Source organism: Sus scrofa, chromosome X (assembly GCF_054392235.1).
Source record: "Sus scrofa isolate SSC_HxYL_T2T_F1_AM1 chromosome X, Sscrofa_HxYL_maternal_Yorkshire_Landrace_v2.0, whole genome shotgun sequence".
NCBI lineage: Eukaryota > Metazoa > Chordata > Mammalia > Artiodactyla > Suidae > Sus > Sus scrofa.
Window position 1 is genome coordinate 67,997,532 of NC_139401.1, and position 26,211 is coordinate 68,023,742.

General features: G+C 47.3%; 2 protein-coding genes across 16 annotated transcripts in view; one reads left to right on the forward strand and one right to left on the reverse strand.

Moving 5' to 3' along the window:
• Positions 1–26,211, forward strand: part of NHSL2 (NHS like 2) — a 285,277-nt gene that overhangs the window by 247,439 nt on the left and 11,627 nt on the right. For 6 of the 15 annotated variants that reach the window (XM_085008410.1, XM_085008413.1, XM_085008415.1 and 3 more), the window contains one exon: positions 23,654–23,809. The exons of 8 other annotated variants lie outside the window; for them this stretch is intronic. In XM_085008410.1, the coding sequence (XP_084864536.1) occupies positions 23,654–23,809 (156 nt within the window). Of the gene's footprint in view, positions 1–23,653; positions 23,810–26,007; positions 26,136–26,211 lie in introns of those variants that run through there. One more of the 15 variants, XM_085008418.1, reaches the window with a different exon arrangement.
• Positions 18,838–23,290, reverse strand: RTL5 (retrotransposon Gag like 5). Its single transcript, XM_005657832.4, has 2 exons — positions 19,871–23,290; positions 18,838–19,412 (listed from the first exon to the last, which is right to left on the reverse strand). Exon 1 carries the CDS (start codon positions 23,174–23,176, stop codon positions 21,482–21,484), a length of 1,695 nt encoding a protein of 564 aa, XP_005657889.1. The 5' UTR covers positions 23,177–23,290; the 3' UTR covers positions 18,838–19,412; positions 19,871–21,481.

Consider the following 26,211-nt stretch of genomic DNA (forward strand, 5'->3'; position numbering starts at 1 on the left):
TCATCCGTTGATGGACATTTGGTTTATTTCCACCTTTTGGCTATTATGCATAGTATTACTACAAGAATTCATGCACAAGATTTTGTGTGAACGTATGTTTTCAATTTTCTCGAGTAGAATTGCTGGGTTATGTAGTAACTCTTGTTTAAACTCTATGTTTAATTGTTTGAGGAACTGCAGCCTGTTTTCCATAGTGGCTGCATCAATTTACATTCCCACCAGCAGTGTGTTTGGGATCTAGTTCCTCCACATACTCACCAACACTTGTGATTATCTGAATCTAGCCATCCTAGTGAGTGTGAAGGGGAATCTCACTGTGGTTTCATTTGCATTTCCCCGATGACTGAAAACGTCAAGCATCTTTTCACGTGCTTACTGGCCATTTGTGTATGTTGTTTAGAGAAATGTTTACCTGTTTTTGCATCATGTTACTATTTGTCTTTTTATTGTTGAGTTGTAAGAGTTCTTTTTATATTCTAGATACAAGTTCCATATCAGGTAGATGATTGGCAAATATTTTCTCCAGTTCTGTGAGTTGTCTTCACTTCCTAGAAGCACAAAAATTCTTAATTTTAATGAAGCCCAAGTTATCTATTTCTTTCTTTTGTTGCTTGAGCTTTTGGTGTCATATCTAAGAGTCTGTTGCATCATCTCTGACTTTTGAGGATGACTCTTCTGGCCATCGTGCTGAGAACAGACAGGAGCTGGGGCTGCAGAGTACATCACAGAGGCAGGACAGTAGTGGCCATGAAGGGTGCTTTGAGCACCAAATGCAGAATCTCCACCTCCTGATCAAAGGCTGGCCTCTGAGGCCAGCATAGTGGTGCAGACCTAGGCATAAACACTGATCTGCTGTCCTCCTTTTCTTGCCTTTCTTATAGGCAAATCCCATTTCCTGCTCCTCTGAACCTGGTTGGGCAATTCAATCATCTGGAAGACGGGCTCAGGGCCAGGTCTCGAGGTGATCTGGATGGCCCTGGGTGGCTGGGGAGGAGCCCCTGTCACATTAATTTGATGTGGGACCTGAGAAGATGCCTTTCCTCTTTCTAGGCTCCAATTTCCACATCTCTTATTATGTGATTTATTGTGGGAGTGAGTTTAAGCAAAGCACAAATCAGTATTTACAATATGATCCCACAATTTGTTTGGCATAGGAAAATTTCCAGAAAGATACACCGAAGGTATTGGCAGTGCTTATCTCTGGTGTATGGAATGATATGTGTTCTTTTCCTCTTTCAGTTTGTTTGTATATTCTGATTTTTCACTAGGATAAACATGTTATGCTTTTGTAACAAGAAAAAAAGGCATAAGGGAAATAAACTAAAATTGACCATTTCAAAAAATTTTATTTGAATATAGTTGACTTACAACATTGTGTTAGTTTCAGGTGTACAGCAAAGCGAATCAGCCATACATATATAAACACCCACCGTTTTTCAGATTCTTTTCCTATCTTGGTTATTACAGAATATTGAGCAGAGTTCCCTGAGCTATACATACTGCCCTTGTTAGTTATCTCTTTTATATATAGTAGTGTGTATATGTCAATCCCAAACTCCCAATTTATCCTTTCCCCCCATGTTGCCCCCTTGGCAACCATAAGCTTGACTTCTAGATCTGTGAGTCTGTTTAAATCCCACTCCTGGAGTTCCCGTCGTGGCGCAGTGGTTAACGAATCCGACTAGGAACCATGAGGTTGAGGGTTCAGTCCCTGCCCTTGCTCAGTGGGTTAATGATCCGGCGTTGCCGTGAGCTGTGGTGTAGGTTGCAGACGCGGCTCGGATCCTGCGTTGCTGTGGCTGTGGTGTAGGCCAGTGGCTACAGCTCCGATTGGACCCCTAGCCTAGGAACCTCCACATGCCGCGGGAGCGGCCCAAAGAAATAGCAAAAAGACCAAAAAAAAAAAAAATCCCACTCCTGGGCATCTATCTGGAGAAAGACATAAATCGAAAAGATACGTGCACCTCAATGTTCATTGCAGCACTATTTACAACAACCAAGGCATGGAAGCAACCTAGATGTCCATCAACAGATGAATGGATAAATAAGATGTGGTACATAAAGACAACAGACTACTACTCAGCCATAAAAAAGAATGAAATAAATCTTCCATACTCCTGAAACTAAGACAGCATTGTAAGTCAACTATATTCCAATATAATTTATTTTTAAAGAGACATTGAATAAAATAATTCTTCTAAAAAATAAAATAAAATAAATATCACCTAAATTTTTTTAAAAGAATGAAATAATGCCATTTGTAGCAACATGGATGGACTTAGAGATTGTCTTACTAAGTGAAGCAAGTCAGACAGAGCACAAATACCATATGACACCACTTGTATGTGGAAACTAAAACATGGCACAAATGAGAGTTCCCATCATGGCTCAGTGGTAACAAACCTGACTAGCATCCATGGGGTTGTGGGTTCCATCCCTGGCCTTGCTTAGTGGGTTAAGGATCCGGCATTGCTGTGGCTATAGTGTAGGCCGGCAACTGAAGTTCTCATTTGACCCCTAGCCTGAAAACTTCCATATGCCATGGGTGCAGCCCTAAAAAGAAAATATATATATATATATGGCACAAATGAACCTATCTACAAAACAGAAACAGACTAATAGAGAGCAGACTTGTGGTTGCCAAGGGAGAGGGGGAAGAAGTGGGATGGACAGGGAGATTGGGTTTGGCAGCTGCAAACTATTACGTTTAGAGTAGATAAGCAATGAGGTCCTGCTGTATAGCACAGGAAACTACATCCAGTCACTTGAGACAGAACATGATGGAGGATAATGTGAGAAAAAAAAGTATATATATGTATGACTGAGTCACTTTGCTGTACAGCAGAAATTGGCACAACATTGTAAATCAACTATACTTCAGTTTTGAAAAAGTTTTGAAAATGATACAAATGAACTTGTTTACAGGCAATTTTTTTTAAAGAGAGAACTTGTCTAGAGGTCATGAACAGGAAAAGGGAGAAGGAAGGGTAGTCTCTGCTGCAGCCAATGGGAGAGCACGTCAATACACCTTTCAAAACACAAGATGCCCTCTCTGCCAAGGGATGTTCATGTCCCAGAAAGTGGACTCTGAGATGGAGATGAGTGTGCAGGGAGTTTATTAGGGAGAATCTTGGGGTCAACAGCTGTGGAAAGTGGGTAAGGAAGCAGGATCACACAGGGAGGATAAAGTAAATTTCACCGAGGTCCTGACAAAGGCCCCACTCAGTCAATCTAAGCGGGAGGCTCTGCCTCTCAGAGTTGGCCTGACTTGGGGCAAAGGAGCCACCTCAGGAAGGAGGTGTGACATTTGATAAGCAGTCCTCAAAGAGGACTGGTAGTACAGCACTGCCTTACGGCAGCCCTGTCGACACTTAGGAGACTGAGTTTTTTGTCCCTGAGGTGAGATCCGGGCAGCACATCTCACTGTCCACTGTAAGGGGATTCCCTGGCGGAAGTGACCTCCATGAAGGGTAAAGGCCACAAGCAGATATTAGGGGTGTTTTCAAATAGGAAAACCTCATTTTTGAATTCAGATGCCTGGCTGCTCTACCATTCTGAGCTCTGAGCTCTATTCCTGATTTGTCTTTGAGGGCCACGGATGGGCCAGCCTTCAGTTTAGGTGCTTCCCAGGATCCAAAACATTGCTCCAGACTTTGTCTCCTAGGATCCTTTCATTGGTCTGAAATGCAGACAGAGTGGAAATATTATGAGTGCATTTTCTCAGTGAGGAATCCTGGGTTCAGAGTGGAGACACAGCTAGGTTATAATGAGGCAGGCTCAGAACAAGCTCTGTCCAGCTCCAGGTCTCACCCTCTTTCCCTGGTGACACAACTGCCCAAACTTGCAAGTGATTTGTCTTATGGTCAAGTGGACAAATCAATTCCCCTCATTCATGCTAAACCCATTTGTTCCACGTGGCCACCAATCAATTTCCAGATGAGCCCGTCTCAATCCTGCAAATCTCAAAGTGAAACTTGACTTAGTGGATGCAACGAAAATTGGCCCTTCCTCTCCTAGAAAGCTGCTCTCTTATAGAGGGCCTTGCACTAAGGATAAACCTGAGCCTTCCCAGTTTGGGGGGAGCCGGGAGCCTGCAGACAGTAGGGCTGAGTTAATCTTGAATTAATCTTATTAACCTGTGAGATCAAATGGCTTCAGGCACCAGGCAAGTGACAGCACAGGCATTAATTCAGCAGTGGCCAGGGCAGCCTGACAGCCAGGGACTGATTTATCAGTCCTTTTAATGGATGGGATTGCATTTAGCTAATTGAGTCTGAGACTGGCATGAATAAGCCCTCTCTTCAGGCAACCCCCTTGCGATTTGGTGCTCTTCAATGGGTGTCCTGAAGAGGGAAGGGTGAGGGAAAGAGAAGAGAAGGCAAATGACACAAGATGCCTTCTCCCTGACCACTATGAGGACTGGTTCGGGGGTCCAGGGATCTCTAACCTGCATGCTGCTGTCCAGAGGCAGTTGTTCCTAAAGGTGGCAGCACCATCCCTTGGGAAATGTAAGAGATGCAGAATCTTGGATTCTACCCCAGACCTATTTGATTAGAAGCTCTGGGAGCAGAGCCCAGCAATCTGCATTTTACTGGGCCCTCTACAGAATTCTGATTCTCACTACCATTTGATACTCACTGGAGGAGCTAGAGCATAAACTCTGGCACCAGACAGCCTGGGTTAATAGCTGTATTGCTTTGGAAGAACCATCTAACCTCTCGGTGTCTCAGTTTCTTCATCTGTAAAATGGGGGACGTAATGGTACCTGCCTCAAAGGGTGGTTGTGAAGGTTAAATTTGCATTTTGCCTAGAGCAATGCCTGGGATGAGGTAAGGAGCTGTCTTTATAAATGTTAACAACTGTTAATGTTGGAAATAATGGCATCTAGGACTTCCTCTTTCAGCGAGACAATGATTCTAAGTAAAAAATGGGAATCATAGGAGTTCCCCTCGTGGCTCAGTGGTTAATGAATCCGACCAGGAACCATGAGGTTGTGGGTTTGATCGCTGGCCTTGCTCAGTGGGTTAGGGATCCGGCGTGGCCGTGAGCTGTGATGTAGGCTGCAGATGCGGCTCAGATCCCGCATTGCTGTGGCTCTAGCATAGGCCGGCAGCTACGGCTCAGATTAGACCCCCTAGTCTGGGAACCTCCATATGCCGCGGGAATGGCCCCAGAAAAGGCAAAAAGACCAAAAAAAAAAAAAAAGAAAAGAAAAAGAAAACAAAAAAACGGGATCATAAAGTTCCATTAGGATTTGATAAGTAAAAAAATATGGTACAAAATTGTATCTTTACCGTGATTGTACTTATGCAAAAATGTGTATGCATATGGACAAGGTAAAATTATGGGAGATTTCCTTCTCTAATCACAAACATTTGACTGGTTACGTATAATATACCTTTGGAATCAAGATATTAAAATAAATTTGATCAGACAAGAAAAATATATTGGATCATTGCTAACCAATGGGCAGAGCTAAAGTAAACACTACTCTAGAGCACTTAGAATCTAGGACTGCCATATGTGGGTCCCCATCTCCACTCAGGGACAGGAGGGTGGTTCTGAGCTCAGTGGGTCACCTGGGAGCAAAACACACAGTCCCTCAAGGTTAGAAGGGAAGAGACGTGAGCCAGAGTCTGGTCCAAGTTAAGGAACTTCAGTAACAGCACCGAGGGTGGCTGGGAGGTGGGCATGAGGGCTGGGACGTGAACTCATCCTAAGGAAAGGAGAAAGATTCCAGCTGAGAATCAGCATGGTCTTGGGAGCTCTGAGACTTTGCTGATTGCTGTGGGAAAGTCTGAATATTTACTAAGAGCCTCAACTAGATCTCCATCTCTAAAGGAAATAAGTCCAGCTAGCCAGTGGGGACTGTATCTCTATCTTGCCACCAACATATCTCTAGGTACCAGGGGACTCCTGATTGGGCTGTAAAATCCTGGCATAGAGCCAGAATAGCTGACTTCAAGTTCTAGGTCAGATCATTGGGGTGGGTGTGTAGTAAACCTGAAACTCCAGACATGTATACCACTCTCAGCCCCACTTTCATCTTTTAAACTATGGTACCTAAGACAAAGACATCCCAGTTACCATTTACTAAGTTCTGAGTATAGTGCTTGTCTGTACCCAGTATTTCTTTGCACCTTCATAACCAGTTTCCTTTTAAATGGTGCATACCTGTTGATACATGGTCACTATGGAATCTACTAAGATGTACTAGAATTTTTGCAGTTTATCGCATAATATCCTGATCTCATCTTGTGGCCTTTGTGTTGATGCTTGAGATGATATTGTACATTTCTTACTTATCAAGTTTCTTTCCTTTTTTAAAAATAAATTTAACAACTTTATTGAGAAATAATGCATGCATATACCATACAATTCACCCATTTTTAAATATACAATTCGGTGCATTTTAGTATGTTTAGAGAGTTGTACAGCCATCACCACAATCTTAGAACATTTTCAACACCCCTAAAAGAAACCCTGTACCCTCAACCCCCTCCCCAGCCCTAGGCAACCACTAATCTACGTTCTGTCTCTATGGATTTGCCTATTCTGGACATCTCATATAAATGGAGTCATTCACTATGTGGCCTTTGTGTCTGGCATAATGTTTTTAAGGTTCATTAATATTGTAGTATGTGTCATTACTTCATTCTTTTTTATGGCTAGATGACAGCCATGGTATGGCTATACCGTATTTATCTATCTATCTATCTATCTATCTATCTATCTATCTATCTATCTCTTCACCATTTGAGGTACACTTGAGTTGCTTCTACTTGAGTTGCTTCTACTTTTTGGCTGTTGTAAATAATTTGGCTATGAAAATTCATATACAAGTTTTTGTGTGGACGTGTGTTTTCAGTTCTCTTGGGTGTATGCCTGGTAATGGGAGTGCTGAGTCGTATGATAGCTCCATATTTTTTTTTTATTATTTTCCCACTGTACAGCAAGGGGGTCAGGTTATCCTTACATGTATACATTGCAGTTACAGTTTTTTCCCCCACCCTTTCTTCTTTTGCAACATGAGTAGCTAGACATAGTTCTCAATGCTATTCAGCGGGATCTCCTTGTAAATCTATTCTAGGTTGTGTCTGATAAGCCCAAGTTCCCAATCCCTCCCACTCCCTCCCCCTCCCACCAGGCAACCACAAGTCTCTTCTCCAAGTCCATGATTTTCTTTTCGGAGGAGATGTTCATTTGTGCTGGATATTAGATTCCATTTATAAGTAATATCATATGGTATTTGTCTTTGTCTTTCTGGCTCATTTCACTCAGTATGAGATTCTCTAGTTCCATCCATGTTGCTGCAAATGGCATGATGTCATCCTTTTTTATGGCTGAGTAGTATTCCATTGTGTATATATACCACCTCTTCCGAATCCAATCATCTGTCGATGGACATTTGGGTTGTTTCCATGTCCTGGCTATTGTGAATAGTGCTGCAATGAACATGCGGGTGCACGTGTCTCTTTTAAGTAGAGTTTTGTCCAGATAGATGCCCAAGAGTGGGATTGCAGGGTCATATGGAAGTTCTATGTATAGATTTCTAAGGTATCTCCAAACTGTTCTCCATAGTGGCTGTACCAGTTTACATTCCCCCAGCAGTGCAGGAGGGTTCCTTTTTCTCCACAGCCCCTCCAGCACTTGCTATTTGTGGATTTATTAATGATGGCCATTCTGACTGGTGTGAGGTGGTATCTCATGGTAGTTTTGATTTGCATTTCTCTTATAATCAGCGATGTTGAGCATTTTTTCATGTGTTTGTTGGCCATCTGTATATCTTCTTTGGAGAACAGTCTATTCAGGTCTTTTGCCCATTTTTCCATTGATTGATTGGTTTTTTTGCTGTTGAGTTGTATAAGTTGCTTATATATTCTAGAGATTAAGCCCTTGTCAGTTGCATCATTTGAAACTATTTTCTCCCATTCTGGAAGTTGTCTTTTTGTTTTCTTTTGGGTTTCCTTTGCTGTGCAAAAGCTTTTCAGTTTGATGAGGTCCCATGTGTTTATTTTTGCTCTAATTTCTATTGCTTTGGGAGACTGCCCTGAGAAAATATTCATGATGTTGATGTCAGAGAGTGTTTTGCCTATGTTTTCTTCTAGGAGTTTGATGGTGTCCTGTCATATATTTAAGTCTTTCAGCCATTTTGAGTTTATTTTTGTGCATGGTGTGAGGGTGTGTTCTAGTCTCATTGCTTTGCATGCAGCTGTCCAGGTTTCCCAGCAATGCTTGCTGAATAGACTTTCTTGTTCCCATTTTATGTTCTTGCCTCCCTTGTCAAAGATTAATTGACCATAGGTGTCAGGGTTTATTTCCGGATTCTCTATTCTGTTCCATTGGTCTGTCTGTCTGTTTTGATACCAGTACCACACTGTTTTGATGACTGTGGCTTTGTAGTATTTCTTGAAGTCTGGGAGAGTTATGCCTCCTGCTTGGTTTTTGTTTCTCAGGATTGCTTTGGCGATTCTGGGTCTTTTGTGGTTCCATATAAATGTTTGGATTGTTTGTTCTAGTTCTGTGAAAAATGTCATGGGTCATTTGATAGGGATTGCATTGAATCTGTAGATTGCTTTGGGTAGTATGGCCATTTTCACAATATTGATTTTTCCAATCCAGGAACATGGAATATCTTTCCATTTCTTTACATCTTCTTTGATTTCTTTGATTACAGTTTTATAGTTCTCGGCATATAGGTCCTTTACCTCCTTGGTCAGGTGTATTCCGAGGTATTTGATTTTGTGACGTACAATTTTAAAAGGTATCGTATGTTTGTATTCCTTTTCTAATATTTCATTGTTTGTATACAGAAATGTGACTGATTTCTGAATGTTAATCTTATATCCGGCTACTGTGCTGAATTTATTAATCAATTCAAGCAGTGTTTGGGTTGAGTCCTTAGGGTTTTCTATGTATAGTATCATGTCATCTGCATACAGTGACAGTTTGATCTCTTCTCTTCCTATATGGATGCCTTCTATTTCTTTTGTTTGTCTCATTGCTGTGGCTAGGACTTCCAAAACTATGTTGAAGAGCAGTGGTGAGAGTGGGCATCCCTGTCTTGTTCCAGATTTGAGTGAGAAGGCTTTTAGTTTTTCCCCATTGAGTATTATATTTGCTGTGGGTTTATCATAAATGGCTTTGATTATATTCAGGAATGTTCCTTCTATACCCACTTTGGCGAGGGTCTTGATCATGAATGGATGTTGAACTTTGTCAAATGATAGCTCCATATTTAACATTTTGAGGAACTGCCCATTTCTAAAGCAGCTGCACCATGCTACATCCCTACCAGCAGTATGTGAGAGTACCAACCAGTTCTCCACATCCTCATCAATATTTGTCTGATTTTTTTTTTTTTTTTGTCTTTTGTCTTTTTAGAGCTGCACTTGCAGCATATGGAAGTTCCCAGGCTAGGGGTCTAATCAGAGAGGTTGCTGCCAGCCTACACCACAGCCACAGTAATGCCAGATCCTTAATCCACTGAGTGAGGCCAGGGATCGATCCTGCAACCTCATGTGGATTCGTTTCTGCTGCACCACGATGGGAACTCCTGTCTGACTTTTTGATTCTAGCCAACCTAGTGGTGTGGAGTGGAATCTCATTGTGATTTTTATTTCTGTTTGAGCATCTTTTTACATGCTTATTGGCCATTTGTATATCTTCCTTAGAGAAAAGTCTATGCAGATCTTTTGCGCATTTTTGAATTGGGTTACTTGTCTTTTTTTAGTATTCATTTGTAAGAAATGTTTATATATTCTGGATACAAGTCTTTTATTAAACAGATGATTTGCCAATATTTTCTGGCATTCTGTAAGCCTTTTACTTTCTTGGTGGTGTTATTTGCAACAAAAGTATTTCAATTTAAGGAATTCCAGTTTATCTATTTTTTCTTTTGTTGTTTGTTGGATTAGTGTCATATCTAAGCAACTATTGCCTAATCCAAGGTCTCAAAGATTTACACCTATATTTCCTTCTCGATTTTATAGTTTTAGCTATTATGTGTAAGTCTTTGATCTAGTTTGAATTTAATTTTGTATGAGTGTGAGAATGAATTCCAACTTCATTTTTTAACATGTCCTTGCTGAAAAGACTATTCTTTCTGCATTGAATGGATTTGGCACCCTTGTCAAAAAGCAATTGGCCACAGACGTAAGAGTTTATTTCTGGATTCTCAGTTCTGTTCCATTGATCTGTATGTTTATCCTTATGCACATTATTTTAATTAATGTAGCTTTGTTTAAAGTGGTTTTTTTTTGTTGTTGTTGTTTTTTTTTTTTTTTGCTTTTTTTTTTTAGGGCCATGCCCATGGCTTATGGAAGTTCCCAGGCTAGGGGTTGAATCAGAGCTACAGCTGCCGGCCTACACCACAGCCACAGCAATGCCAGATCCAAGCACATCTGTGACCTACACCACAGCTCATGGCTACGCTGAATCCTTAACCCACTGAGTGAGGCCAGGGATCGAACCTGCATCCTCGTGGATACTAGTTAGGTTCATTACTGCTGAGCCACAACAGAAACTCCCTTATTTTAATTTGAACATTTTTAACAGATTCCTTAGGATTTCTATATACAAGATCATATCATCTGTAAATATAGTTTACTTCTTCCTTTCCAATCTTTCTAGTGCCTTTTATTTCTTTTTCCTATCAAATTGTTCTGACTAGAACCTCCAGTACAAGGTTGAGAAGTAGCAAGAGGGGACACCCTTGTCCATTTCCGATCTTAAAGTGAAGTCTTCTAGCATTTCGCTATCATGATGTTATTGTGAGTTTTTTGCAGATGCCCTTTGTCAGGTTGAGGAAGTCCCTTGTTATTCCTAGTTTGTTCAGAGGATTTTTTAAATCTTGAAAGAGTATTGGATTTCATCAAATCCTTTTTCCATGTCTAATGGGATAATTTTTTGGTTTTTATTCTATCAATATGCTGTGTTTCATCAATTGATTATCAGATGTTATAACAATTGTGCATTCCTGGGATAAATATTACTTGGCCATGGTGTATGATCCTTTTTATATGTAACTGGATGAGGTTTGTTAGTATCTTGTTGAGGAGTTTTGTGTCCATAATCATGAGATTTTGGTCTATAGTTTTCTTGCGATGTTTTTGGTGAAGTTTTGATATCAGGTTAATACTGGCCTCATAGAGTGAGTTGAGAAGTGTTACCTCTTCTTCCATATTTTGAAAGCGTTTGTGAAGAATTGACATTAACTCTTCTTTAAATATTTGGTAGAATTTACCAAAGAAGCCATCTGTGTCTGGGCTTGTCTTCATGGGTAGTTTTGATTACTAATTCAATCTCTTCACTTATAATAGGTTTATTTGGAGTTTCTATTTCCTCTTTGTGTCTTTTCAATAGTTCATGTCTTTCTAGGAATTTATGCATTTTATCTAAGTTGTATAATCTATTATCATACAACTGTCGTAATATCTCTAAATAATCTTTTTTTTATTTCTATGAATTTGGCTATAATGTCCCTCCTTTTATTTCTGATTTAAGTAATTGAGGTCTTCTCTCTTTTATTCTTGGCCAATCTAGCTAATCGAAGTTCTTTTTTTTTTTTTTTTTTTTTTTTTTTTGTCTTTTTCCATTTTCTAGGGCCGCTCCCACGGCATATGGAGGTTCCCAGGCTAGGGGTCTAATGGGAGCTGTAGCCACCAGCCTACACCAGAGCCACAGCAACGCGGGATCTAAGCCGAGTCTGCAACCTATACCACAGCTTACAGCAACGCCGAATCCTTAACCCACTGAGCAAGGCCAGGGATCGAACCCACAACCTCATGGTTCCTAGTCGAATTTGTTAACCACTGCGCCACAATGGGAACTCCCGAAGTTCTTTTGAATGCTCATTTGGTCCTTGGTCTCCTTTTTCCTATGTTTGGGGGCCTTGAATACACAAATATTTCTTTTATCATCAAGAAAATGTCTTCTTCACACTCCAGCATGTGGAGGTCTCAGTCCAAACTCCAAAGCATACTGTTCTATTCCCTCGACTAACTGAGGCAGATTCATTGTGAACCAGCCTCTTTATTAGCTTGTGGCTATAGCTCATAAGGCTATCACAGTCTCGCCCTCTCACTTTGGAAGTTAAGCTGCAGCTCTTTTAGCACATTAGGCATCAGCCAAGTATTGCTCATTTCTGAGTAAATATGGGAGGTTGGGGAAGAGCAAAAGGTAGTAGAACCTGGCCAGCTGGGACTCCCCCCGCCCCCCCAACCCTGACCCCGGCTGCCGCCAAGCAAGGCATTGTGAGTAGGTCTGGGGCCTGGTCTTGATGAACTGTTCTCTTTGAGTCATGAATGGGAGCAGAGGCAAGTTAGAAAAGCAGAGGCCTACTGCTGTTGTGACCATTTGTCTCCTTGGCCATGGCGCCCAGACTGTGCTGCCCTGGTTGTCAAGGGTTCAATGGACAGATAGCAAAGTCAGGAAGTCAGGAAAAAGCATTTGGTATTTTGGGAAAGTGCCAATTCTGACTGGTGTTCTGGGGTGCATGGCATAGTTGGTGATCTTTTCCCTTCTCTCCACGAGCCCTAAGCTGGCTGGTGTGCTGGAGTAGAAGCATCCATTAGCTCAGAATATGTCTTAGAGCCAATAAAATGTCCACTTAAAGATTATTTCCAGACTAGTGGGAAATCTGTGTGTGCAAGCAGGTCCAAATTTGAAAATGGAGCAAAACCCACCAAGATTTCACTAGTAAGGAAATGGCAACGAATCAACTCTTAGCGATGAGTGTGTGGCGAGCTTGAAACCCAAACCAAGTGTGACAGCCTCAACCCTGCCCTGGGCTGCTGACTCAGGACCAAGAGGAAGAAGGAGCTGCCAGACTTCATGATTTCTGTAAACAGTTCTTGAAAGAGAAACCACACACTTGTCTTTCTGCCAGCCCCCAGCTTTTCCTTGGAGCTCACAGTGCAGCCATTCTCTTTTCTCTGACACCTGAGAGCAGGGCTTCTTAACTTGAGCTCCGTGGACCTCCAAGCGGTGTGTGGAAAGAATTTAGGGGGCCTGTGAACTTGGATGGGAAAATTATTTGATCCTTTTCCACTAACCTCTAACAGAAATTTAGCATTTCCTCAAATTAGGAATGTAGGAAGCAAGCCATGGTGGTATTAATAGTATCTGTCACTTTATCCCCAATAGATCACAAATATTGTTATATCAGATTACAGTTCTTGTAGCTCCAAAAAGTTACTTATGCTCATCATCACTTCAAAACTTCTAATCTCTAGACTTGCCGTGCAATGTTATGGCTTAATGCATTATTAAGGTAGGGTCATATAACTCGATCACAATTTCTTAAAAACATTTTATAACTATTTCGACATGATTTGCTTCCTTTACATTTTGTATTTTACTCTATGCATCTGAAAACATTATTCTGAGAAGGAGTCCAGAGATATCACCAAACTTCTAGAGAAACCCAAGACCTAAAAGAGATTGAGACCCCTGCCCTGGGTCTTGGCACTTTCCTGCTCCACTGGCCTCATTTCTGCTTTGCAGAGCTTTCCCCGTCTTACTAGAGGTCTCAAAAGCCTTTGTGTGTTAGTGCTGTGACATTGGGCAAGTTAAAATCTCTATGCTGCTTCATCTGCAAAATGGGGAATAATAACACTACCTACTTGAGGAGTTCCCATCGTGGCTCAGTGGAAACGAATCTGACTCATATCCATGAGGATGCAGGCTCAATCCCTGGCCTCATTCAGTGGGTTAGGGATCCGGCATTGCCGTGAGCTGTGGTATGGATGTGAGCTATTGCAGATGCGGCTCAAGTCTGGCGTTGCTGTGGCTGTGGCATAGGCCATCAGCTACAGCTCTGATTCGACCTCTAGCCTGGGAGCCTCCACAGCCCTAAAAAGACAAAGAAAAAAATAACACCACCTGCTTGATAGGGTCATTGCGATGATTCGATGAGTTAATAAAATGTTAAGCACTTAGTGCCCGACAAATAGTAAGTGCTACTAAGTCCTAGCTATTGTTATTGTTTCCTATCAGTTATCTCACTAATATATACTATGATTATCTTCATTTTTAGAAAAAGGAAACTGGGGCTTAGAGAAGTGAAATATCTGACCCAAGAGTACACAACAATGAAGTGGAGAGCCAGGGTTCAAAGCCAGGTCTGTGTGACTCTCAAGCCCAGCAGAGGCCACTCTCCATCACGTCACTGAATGGGAGTCACAGGTGGAGTAGGCGGGGGCAGGGGCCTTCGAAGAGATGGGGACATCAACAGGGAGGTCAGTTGGGAATGAACCTGCACCTGCTTTCTCTTCCCCAACTTGTTCATACTGTCTACCTGATGCAGGGTGGGAGCGGGGTGCTCCCAGCTTCACTTGCATACCATTAGCCCTCAGCCAGATCTCAGGAGGCCAGTCCTCTTCCCAAAGCCTACCGCCAGTGCAGCCCCCACCACCTGGGAAGGGAACAAGCAAGCAACAAGCTCACTGGGGACCATGAACCAAGCCTCTGCTCAAGACTGAAGGAGTGTTAAGGTCAAGGGCAGGGAAGCAAATGGAGACTCAGAAGGGCAGCAGCTTGTCTGGGGAGTGAAAGTGGCTTAGTGAAGGAAGTGGTCTTGGAGTGAAGGAGCTTGCCAGTTGGAGTGGGGCCAGGAGTGCTCATAAATTTTTAAGGCAGAGGGTATAGGGTGTGCAAAGGGCCAGAGGCATAAAAGGGCCTGGAATGTAAGAAAAGAAGGAAGTTATTCAGAACGTCTGGAGTTTGGACTGAATGGAAGAGGGAAGAAAGTTGGCATGGGCAGATGAGCCGGCATAGGTGGTTTATTTATGACCAGATGGTGAGGATGGCCAGAACCAGGTCCGCAAGTCTTCGGATTGAGGAAGGAGAGCCCTTGAGGGGATTCCGTATGGGAGCAATAGGACCAGATTCATGTGTTCAAAGGACCATGCCCACCCACCCACAAGCAAGCAAGTGGAAAGTGAATTGATTAGAAGGGGTAGAGACTAGAGGCTGTTTCGACCAGGGGGGCAGTCTAATCCAGGAGGAGGGGCTGAATTGAGCAGAGAGGAGTCTGGAACTTCTGACACTCCCTCTGGCTCCTGTCTCCCTAGTAAGCAGTGAGGAACAGGAGTGCACTCCTAATGGTGAGATAGGACTGCAATTGCCGGGGGGCACCTGCCCTTCTCAGGTTTGGCTGTGGATGGGTCCTATGAGAAAAGGCTTCCTTGGGCTAGAGGACAATCACCACGAATTCACATGCTGACACCTGCCCTTTGAGCCTCTTTCTCCTATTAACAGCCCCCAGCAAGAGTGGAATAAAAAGCCGGGGTGCTACTTTCTGGCCCCACCCTCCCAGGAGAGTAGCTGAGGTGAGGGGCCCCAGCTCTACCCCTCTGTGAGACAAGCAGGAAGGAGAGAGGGGCCTCGAGGAGCAGGTCCGAGCCTGCCCTCTGTCGAAGGAAATATCCACCCTCCTAAGCCTTTCAAAGACTGTTTTCTTCCAAGTAGGTCCCACTGTTACCAGGGCAACCAAGAACCCTGGGCTTTGTGTTTCTGTGTCTGTGGAGTCCCTGGGGAGAAATGGTCTGCAGAGTTTTCCCTAGTCTGGGCAGGATTCAAGAAGTGCTGGCCTGGAGTTCCTGTCGTGGCTCAGTGATTAACGAATCCAACTAGGAACCACAAGGTTGCAGGTTCGGTCCCTGGCCTTGCTCAGTGGGTTAAGGATCTGGCGTTGCCGTGAGCTGTGGTATAGGTTGCAGACGAGACTTGGATCCCGTGTTGCTGTGGCAGTGGCGTAGGCCGGTGGCTACAGCTCTGATTCGACCCCTAGCCTGGGGAACTCCATATGCCACGGGAGCAGCCCAAGAAATGGCAAAAAGACAAAAAAAAAAAAAAAAAAAAAAAAAAAAAGAAGTGCTGGCCAGAGTCGTTGCCCCCCTCCCCTCTTGGAGTGGGGGTAATCTCTAGCCTTGTTAAAACAGGTCCTCTTCCCCTGGAAGGGGCCAAGGCCCCAGAGGAGTCAGTTCTGACAATCAAGGGTAAAAGTTAAGATTTCGATGGACCTGGTTTCTCAGGGCCAGACTTCCGCGCCCATCCTATCGCACACCTCTCTCAAGAGGTGCAATCTGAGCAGGTGTCCTAGAGGGGTGAGCTCACACTGGATCATGGTACCATGCTGGAGGATCATTGCGCAAATATTTCTTGGTCACTTATTATGTGCTAGTGCAGGATCTCCAGGCTGGTTCCTGCTCCAGGGAGCTCCATGGAAAGGCACAGAACCAAGCTGGCTGCTAAACGTCACCTGGGCTTGTTGGTCCCCAAGACTCTTTTCTGCACTGGGCTGGGCATTAGAATTGCCTAGGGAGCTTCATAGAAGTAGAAATTCCTGGAGATTCTGATGCTGCCAGCGTGGGCGGGAGTGGAGTGTGGAGGTTAAGAGATCTGGATGTCCAACCACTGGAATTCACAGTCAAACTCTGCAAATGGGGCAAGTGGCCTTGACCTGCCAGTCTCCACACAGAATGAATGAAGCCCTCTTCAAGGCAGCAAGATTTTCTCTTTCTTCCTCCATCCCTTGGGAACAGGGTTTTGAATGACTCTTACCATCCTTGTCACCCTTCTACTGCCCCTACTCTTTCCTTCCTTCTTCCTGTCTTTTGTTCTAATATTTCCTTATTTGGGGGCATGCAAAAGGGCTTCTGTGAGATGCAACCTGGTCACCTTCCACTGGGCAGCCAGGATCCCAGATGGGGCCTGCCCATTTCCTGGGTCCCACCTGAGCTCTGTGGCAGCAGCCAGGAAGGCATTAGCATTTCTGGCAGCCACGGCAGTCTGCTGATTCATCCTGAGCCCCCACCAACACAATTTTTCAATTTTTTTTTTGCAAGTTTCTTCTAAGCCACATCTTCCCTACTCAGGCTTCTGCAGATTGTTCTCTGAACTTAACTGCAAAATCTCACAAGTGCACCAAGTAAAGGTCATTTCAGCACATCCTTCCAGGCAAGAGAGACTTGGATAGGGGGTTCCAGACTCCATCTTGGAGGGGGGTCCTCCAAGCTTCACTCCAGCTGCAGATGCCCTCGGTAGGCTGCCTCTAGGTCTCCATCCAGTGGCCCATTTATTCACCCACGTCTTCATTTATGTACCAAACTAAGGTTGCCACCCTACAGTGTTCCCAGCCGTATGCTGGGCCCCAGGGACTAGATGGTTGAGGAAGCTCTGGCCTGAGCAGGAACGGGACTCACGCAGGGTCCCAAATCCAGTCAGCAGTGGGGCCAGAATGGCATTCACGGCTCTTTTCCCTGTATTTACAGGCCTCCCCACTGCAGGAGTGGGCAAGGCTGACCCTGCTCTTACTTTCATCACATAAGCAATCTATGCTCACCTCTCCCTACCTGCAGTGGCAAGAGAAACTTCTGTGGGGGTGGGGATGCTGGAGATTTTATCTGACCCCCTGAAGCAGAAATGGGAGCCCCGGTGCTCACCAATGTCGCTCGTGGCCCCACACCCCTGTCCCTGCCCAGAAGAGGCAGTCAGCCATACACTCCTGCAAACGCATTGCCATAAACTCAGCACTGCCACTGGCTTGCCTTCCTCTGCAGGGCAGAACAGGCCGGTTCTCCCAGAGCCCCCAAAGATAGCACACCTGATGTATACCTGGTGGCTTTGGCAAATACCTAGAATCCAGTCAGGTTGAGGCTTGAGCTCCTCAGGGACCTTCCGGGATAGGCATGGGGCATCATGGAGTTCAGAGTAGGGGTCTGGGAGTCACTAAGACTCATGTCCCCCATGGAACTTAATATCTCTGAAATGTAGGCCCCTCTGCTCTAAAAGAAGACACCATTACCTGCCTCACTGAGTGTGGGAATGTAATGTGGTGAAAGTGCCTGGCACATGGTCAGAAACATGCTGGTTTCCTCCCTCCCTCCCCCTCTCCCTCCCGCCCTTCCTTCCTTCCCCATAGAGAAGCAAAGCAAGTGCGCTTCTGAAGCTCAGCTTTGTTTCTCACACGCCTGTACAGTGCAAGTGGGCAGGGCGGGAGGGTCGCTGGGCAGGACAGGGTCCAGGGGACAGGAGCGCCAGCAGAGAGGAGGTAGAGAAGGGCCAAGTGTCCCTGGAGCTAACAAAGGGCAGCTGCGGGGCTGTGATAGAGCCACTTAGCAGCTGTAAATCTTGGGCCAGTGGTTTCTCCTCTCTAAGCCTTCCTCACCTGTAAGATGAGGGTGAGACGAAATGAGATAATGGATGCAAAGTGCCTGGGAGGGCACTTGTACCTAGCAGGGGGCTCCATAAACGTTCCCACCCACTGTCCCGGGGGTGGAGGCGGGGGGGGGGGGGGGTGGAATTCAGCTCTTGGCTGGGAAACTTGAGCAAATCCCAGAATGGGATTCAACAGTCTATGAGGAACAGTGAAATCTTGCTGGAGGGTGTCTGCCTGGACTGCTCTGGGGATGCATTTAAAAATCTTCACCAGCTTCCTCACTAGTGTCCCACAGCACCATCTAGTGCCAAGAAGTGGAAGGGTCCTCCTCCCTTCCCCACTTGGCCCCCCCTCCCTCCAAAGTCCTGCGTGTGCGTGTGTATTGGTGGGGATGGGGTGTGCTGTTATAGGATGGTAAGGCTAGGCCAACTCATACCTTTATATCTTTATATTAGTGGAGAACTAATGCTATTTTTCAAGATGCCTAGTCCCTCCGCTTCCCTCAGGACAACTACTACCATCCACAAATTCAGTAAGTCCGGGCCCTTAGTTTCATCATGGAAGGACTGCAAGGCTTCAGGATAGGGCTGATCCAGGCAAAGTGCCTGGAAAGTACTTAGTGCCTTCTGGGTGGGCTTCTGTGCTTGCTCAGTAACCCAGAGAGAGACACAGTCTTTACACACCCTTTATCTTTTTATTGAGGAGGAAGCTTTAGCATACAGAACAATTTCTTATCTTCACGACACAGCAATGCAACAATAACACAATAACACATTTATTCCAAACGATTTCCTCCCGGGTCTCTGGGAATCCTTGGGCTGCCTTCATACCCCTGCATGCAGCCCCCCACCCCCACCCACCCCTCTTTCAACCCAAGAAAGCACCCAAAGCCCATAGTTCCTCTTACAGCTCTTATGGCTGTTACATCACAATATTGAAGATCTGGAAAAGGGGGGGAGGGGCCAAAGGGGAGATCAAGCTCCCTTGCCACCAAAGGGCCAGAAACCAGCTCACTGCTCATCTGCTCTTTCCCTGGTGGAGGATACAGGAGCTCAGGAAGAGAAGCACCATGGGAACAGGCAGGGCCTGTGCGGAGAGGTCCCTGGAGGTGAGGGTGCAAGGCACCTGTCCTTTGCACTTCTCTGGCAGGGACGTGGGCAGCAGGGCCAGCGTGTTGACATCAGCAAACAGGGTCTGTGGCCTCGGAGAATAGAGGTTCCCCTTCTGGAACTCTCTCCTGAGGAAACAGCTGAAAAACAGACAAAATTTTCTTTATAGGGTTATTTAATTTACTCCTGCACTGGTGGGGACGGGGAACACCAGGCAATTGACATGCCCAACCCATGAGGAGAACGCTTAAATAAACAATTCAGTTGGCATGACTGCATAGGTAGCAGCCATTTTAAATCTTGCTGATCAAGAACTTGCAGGATGATCTTGGCTTGAAAAAGATGCAGCTAAAACAAACTAGAAAGGCAGCAAAGAGTTAACAGTGCTTGCGTCTGTGTGATGGGGATCGGAATGTTTGGGGCTTTAGGGTCCTTAAAGTTTTCTCTATTTGTCATATTTTCTATAGTGATTATGTGTTACTTTTGTCTTTGGAGGAAGAGGGTAGTAGCCTTTTTAAAAGGTAGCAACAGGTTATAGGAACCTGGCTCCACCGATCCCCAGGCTGAGAAATGTGTGAGCAACAAAAGGTCTTCTTACCTTTCGCTGATGAACAGAGGCCTCACCAGAAACCAGCCGGAGGACTGGGTTGCTCTGTGACTTTTCTTCCTCCAGGTCCTTTCTCTTGCCTCTGGGTTCAAAATTCTAAAGCTGGGCTGAGAGTATCTGTCAGGCTCCAGTGAGGAACAGAGGCTTAACTTACTAAGCTTTCCTCCCTCTGGCCATAGACGCTCTGGCTGCCAGGCTCTGTGCAGGAAGCCCAGTGTGGAGGGCAGTTCAGGCCAGCAGTGCATCTGGCTGGCATTCTGTGGCCAGAGTGACATAGTGTGTATTTTTCACTGCAGGAGCAATGTTTTCTAGGAGGGTCCCTGAGATAGTACCCAGAATCCCCAGGAGTTACTAGGAGGCAGTCAGCCTCTTAAGCCTCACCATCTACTTGATGGATGCCCAGCACCAGGCCATGGCTTGCCCCGCATGTGAGAGATGCAAGGTCATTCCGGCTGCAAGGCTGCAGAGGGTGCAGTCTCTGTAGAGAGAACCTTCCTCTCTCCTCTCAGAACTAAGGAGTCCTTTAAGTTGGAGTCGAAGAGCAGGGCTTGGGCCTCTCTCTCTCTTGGGCCATCCAGGAAGGAAAGGCCAATTAGGCCACCTCTGGAACCCCAAGAATGACAGCTCTCCTGCCAAGACCTTTAGCTGGAGACTGCAGTCCAAGGCCTGGCTTGGGGAGGATACCACCATCCCTAAGGAAAGAGTCACTCCTTCGAGGTCAAACTGAGTCGTTGCTGCTGCTTTCTCCTCCTCCCCCAACCCTCCACCCCCCCAACTGCCTACCCTTTAGGCAACATCAAGGAAAGGGGTAGGACCTGGAACATTGGGCTCTGTCCACTAAGGATGCCCAGGAGGGCAGGGGAGTAAAACAAGAGGGTCCCAGATCTGGTGAGTCCTGAGGCCCTGAGCCCGTAGTCTTTTGGAAAATGGAACCAGCTTGCTCAGTCAGTCAAGTATGGGTCTCAGATGGGTGTTCCACTGGACATGTGGTTTTGCATACTCTCACTGGGCTAGATGCAGGGGCCTCTTTGGGGCCCTTCTGCTAAAGGTGTGACCCAAAGCAAGTGTAGGATTCTGGGTACATTTCTCCTGCTCTCTGCCACTTATCCCTTGTAAGTGGCCTCAGTGGCTTTAGGAGTTCAGTGGAGCCTGTCCTTTGGCTCACTGGGGCAGATCAGTGAGGCATTGGGTGAAGTCCTGGTTGGCCAGTCAGAGGATTAAACCGTAGGACACGGGGTGAATCAACGCTGGAGAGGTGAGGGCTGGGAACAGCTAGAGGGGAAATACGAGAGGGTGACCAGTTCATATATGGGAACAGGCCCAGAAACCTGCTCTCTGGCTCATGGCAGGACTGAGCAGCGTGTGTGCGGAGAGGACAGCTATCGCTGAGCCCTCCTTTCCCAGATGGCCTTGGTCGCACATATGTTACTTCCTGGTCATGGTCAAAGGATGGTCTGGAGTTCTCCAGGTCTTCTTCGGGTTTGGCAGGTCTGGAACGCCCTTAAGTACTGGTCAGTGAAGGGGGCAGGGGTGGCAGCGAAAGCAGGGGGCAGGGGATGCAGTGGAAGGGTGTGTTCCTGGGGGGCCAGCTTGGCCCAGCGCTCACACGCGGATTCGGCCCCGTGCGGCCCGGTGGCCCCCCTGTCTCGGAGTGAGGCGGAATAGCACTGGGGGACGGCGGCGAATTTGGCGTTGCCCTAGGCGACCTGCGCGGCGAATCAGTGGCGGCGAACTGTAGAAGGGTGAATTGGTACCCGGAAGGCCCTCCAAAAGTGGGACTCGATTCTGGTTCCTCCGTCTGCTGGGCTGTATGATGGGAGGTGACACATCTAGGAAATTTTCATGATAGTAGCCAGAAGTCTGGGAGGAAGCGTTCGCGTAGGTGGGCTCCATCTCCATCAGCTCATCCAGGTCATCGTCTTGGGTCTCATCCTCCGTCTCTTGCTCCTGTTCTGGCTCCGGCTCCGGCTCCTGCTCTGGTTCCTGGCGGCCACCCTCATCTTCATCTTCTTCCTCATCCTTATTCTGATCTTCCTCTTCCTTCTTCCTCTTCTTCCTCATCTCCTCCTCCTCTTCTTCCTCCTCCTCCACTTCTTCCTCCTCCTCGTCTTCCTCCCCTTTCTGTTTCAGCTCCTTCTTTCTCATCTCTTCCTCTCTCTTCCTCCTCTTCTCCTCCCTGGTCTCCTGCTGAACAGCTCTCACGCGCCACCGCTGGTCCTTGTCCTGAAGCCTGCGCCTGCGTGCCTCTTCATCTTCATCCCCACTGTAACACTCTTCTCCCTCCTCACCTTCGAGATGAGGGTCTGCTGCAAAAGGGAAGAAAATATTGCGAACCCCAGGGAGTGGGATTGGCTTGGGGACACGCACTTTTCTCTCTATCTCCACGCACTCAAGAATCAGCTCGTCCAGGTCGGCCATTTCAGTTGACCATAAGAGCTCCTTGCGGAAGAATTCTGACAGGCCTTTGAGGAATTGATTTTGAAGGCGGCAGTCATCCCAAGAGAGGAATTGAGCGAGGAACTGAAAAGCATCTGCATAGCTGCCCAGGGTACAGTCTCCCTGCTTGAGCTTGCGGATGGCCTTTTTTGCCACACTTGGGGGGATGGGGCCACAGAATTCCTTACGGATTTCATCTAGGAAGCGCGGGAAGTTGGCATGCAGGGGGCTTCCTTCCTGGGTGACTGAGACAGCCCAGTCCTTGGCTTCGCCAGCGAAAAAAGAGATCAAAAAGGCCACCCGCTCAGCGCCCCCGGGGAAATGATCCTCATGGTCGGCTATGAAAGTCTCTAGCTGCATCAGGAATTCAGCCAGGTAGACTGGGTCGCCCGAAAAGGGCTCTATCTCGGGCCGCTCCAGCGGCGGCAGAGGAGGCTGCGGGGGCAGCTCCTTGGCCGGGGGCGGGGGCAGCGCCGGCGGGGGCGGGCTGGGCATCGTGGGCGGGTCGGCGGGCCCTCCGGAGGTGCCGCAATCCTGGATCACGCTAATCAACAGTTCGTCCGGGGCGTACTCGGGCTCGGCGCGCTGCGGAGGCCAGCACAGGAAGGGCACTTCTCCCTCGGGAACAGCGTCAATCTCACTGAGCGGGAACTCAAAGTTCTCCTCGGCAAGGACGGGCATCACTGGCATCGGCCAGCGCATGTAGCTCGAGACATTGCCCCGCAAGGAATTGACCTCGGCCAGGGCTCTGCCGAGCTGGAAGCCCAAGTTGGCATTCTCCCCGCGAAGGGCATTTAATTCTTCTCGCAAGGCCACGTTCGCCATGCGGAGGCTATTGAGATTCCCGGCAGCCTCGGACATCGGGACTAGCTGGGGGCCTGGGCCTGCGGGCTGGGGTGGGATGGGGAGTTGGGGGCAGCGAGAAGAGCAGGGGGCGGCGGCAGCGGCGGGGCGCGCGGGAGGCCGAGCCACACCCACCGGGGCTAGCGCGGAGGACCGGGCGGCTCGGCCGGGGCGCTTTACCTCGTCCAGGGGAGCGGAGAGGGCGGGCGGCAGCGAGAGCCGGGAGGCGCGGCGCGGAGGAGGCAGGCGGTGAGGCGGTTATCGGGCCGGCGGAGGCAGGCGGCGCGAGAGAGGGAGAGGACTGCGGCACGATCTGTCGAGGAAAAATCTTGCGGCTGGCGCGTCCCCGCCTTTTAAGCGCGGCCCGCGCCACCCCACCCCCACCCCCGGCCGGGGCGGGTCTTGGGGAACCGCGGGCGCCCACTGGCCGCCGCGCGCCGCCTCCCCCCCCCCCCCCCCCCGGCGGCGCCTCTCACTGCCTCTCTCCTTCCCTAGCTGCAGCTAACTCGGGTCGGGAAAATGCGACAGCGACTGCCCACTCGAGGTCGTCATGGCGACAGCCAGTGAACGTGTTCCTCTCCTCGGGCAGGCCCCCGAGTGTAGAGGAGCTGCTTCGCGAGGCGCAGCTCAATCTCCAGAGCCTGTTGCAAGGTACCGAGAGGGAGGGGGGCTGCGGCCGGAGCCCACGGGCCAGATGCGCAGCGGCTGGAGGGAGGCGACGAAGAAAAAGGACAGGGACCCGCGAGAGAAAAAGAGAGAACAGTAGAAAACCTATTTAAAAAAACAAAACACACACTTTCCATCTCTCACCTTTCAGACTACTGACTCCAAAGGGCCCACTTTCTACGACTGTTTACACCCCCCCGTCCCACCTCTCCACCCACGCACACTTTTTTTTTTTCCAGTTTAGTAGTCTCTGGGGGAAAAAGGGACGGTGGCCTGGGCGGGGCCGTGGGTCAAGTCATTTACAAAGAGAGCTGGATGAGAGACACGCACAGTGTGGGCCCACATACCCTCAGGCCTTCTCTTGCCCCATCACCCATGCCTTTGGAATCCCTGCACCCAAAGACAAAGGAGGCCATCTGCAGGATCTCTTACTCTGGGCTTCAGTGACTCTACTCTTGCAATAACCTTGCCCGCATATCTCCTGGGTGGCTCCTGCCTCACCAAAGTAAGCCCAGTATACAGCACCCACGTTGCCCATCTCATCCCCAATTCCCAACCCAGTGTCTTTGGAACATACTGATGAGCACCTTGTACATAAAGTTGGGTCCACACAAGCTAGAGAAAGAGCCCAGTCCTTATGCTGTAGCAGTCAGACCACCCGCACCAGGTAGAGAGAGAAAACCCAGACTTCAAAATCAGAGCCAAAATGGATTCGAATCCCACACCTAACTAGCCCTGTGACATTATGCAGATGACCCAACCTCTTTGAGCTTCAGATTAGTCAGCCATCCTTAAAATGGGGATTCCAGTTCCCCATGTGGCAAGATTTTGTGAGAATTAAGAATAGGGTGTTCTCAGAGTTCCCGTTGTGGCTCAGCGGGTTAAGAACTGGCCATAGTGTCTGTGAGGATGCAGATTCCATCCCTGGCCTCGCTCAGTGCGTTAAGGATCTGGTGTTGCTGCAAGCTGCAGCATAGGTCCAAGACGCAGCTCGGATCTCACATTGCTGTGGCTGTGGTGTCAGCCAGCAGCTGTAGCTCTGATTCGACCCCTAGCCTGAGAACTTCTATATGCCACAGGTGTGCCATAAAAGGGGGGGAAAGGAGTGGGATGTTCATAAACCCATTAGCAGGAGTATCTTGTAGCTGGAGAGACCCTGATAAAATGCAGCATCAACTCCTGGTCTGTGTCCTTTGGAACATAGGTTGATCTAGACACAGTACTAAAATTAATATAAAAGGAAAAATAACGTGGTCCCTGAAAGGACCTTACAATATGAAAAACATGCACATGGACCAGAGGGACTGATCCAATGTAAGTGGCAAGAGGATTAAAACTCAAACTTGGTGCTATGGGAGAGACTACTGGGTGCTGCAAATATCTGGATGGAGATTACAAGGGGCATGCATGCGTCATAATTCACTGAACCGCACACTTGTGCACTTTACTGTAAGTAAGTTAGGTCTCAAGAAAAGAATGCAAAGAAAACCCTAGCGCTGGTTCCAGGCTCCTTGCACTCTCCAGGCACTCACTGTCCCATTCAGGCCTCTTTTCCAAGCCTCGAAGCCCTTCTTCCCTCTTCCCCACTTTGCATCATTCCCTCCATAAGCAGTTATACTTTGTCCATCCAGCTCAGGAGGACCTGTATAGTTCTGAACTGCTTTTTCTTTCATTTGTTCATTAATTTACTCATTCATCTACTAGTCCTGGGTATATATTTTGCCCACCCAACCAGACTGGGCTTCTCAGTGTAAAGGATTACATCTCTTACTACTCTCAAGTTGCCAGAATCACCTGGCACAAGGCTGGGGCCCCAAGAGTTACTCAGTAGACATTTGTTGAGTGAGTGAGCATTAAAAGTGAAAAGAGGTCTTATCAGCTGGCATTTATCCATACCAACAAAGGCTGACTCTCATGGAGACTAGAAAACTGCAGATGGGCCACCCGACTGGAAAACAGCCATAAGCCCCTACCTCCCTGCCAGGGCAGTGGCAAGCTTAGAGAAGCAAGATTTCAAGGAACACCCTGAGCCTGTGTTCAGATAAGAGAGGAGCCGCCATGCAGAAAGAGTCAGTGTACTCTGTATTGCCAACATGGGCAGAATTAGGGCGGGTGTATGGAGACCTAAGGGGAGGCAGATCTTACTTCAAGATAAGGAAGAACTTTCCTGACATACCTGACAGCCCCGACTGTCCTCGGATGGGATGAGCCGCCTTGGGAGAAAGGCTACTCCCCTTCTCTGCAGGCATGTGCAGATGCTGAAGAAACCCCTGGAGAGACTGCTGAGGAGGAAGCCGGAGCCCAGAATGAGGTGTTGGACCAGAGAAACCTTGAGGCCTCTCCTGACCCTAAGCTTTTATGATTCTTCAAGTATTTGTTCAAATGTG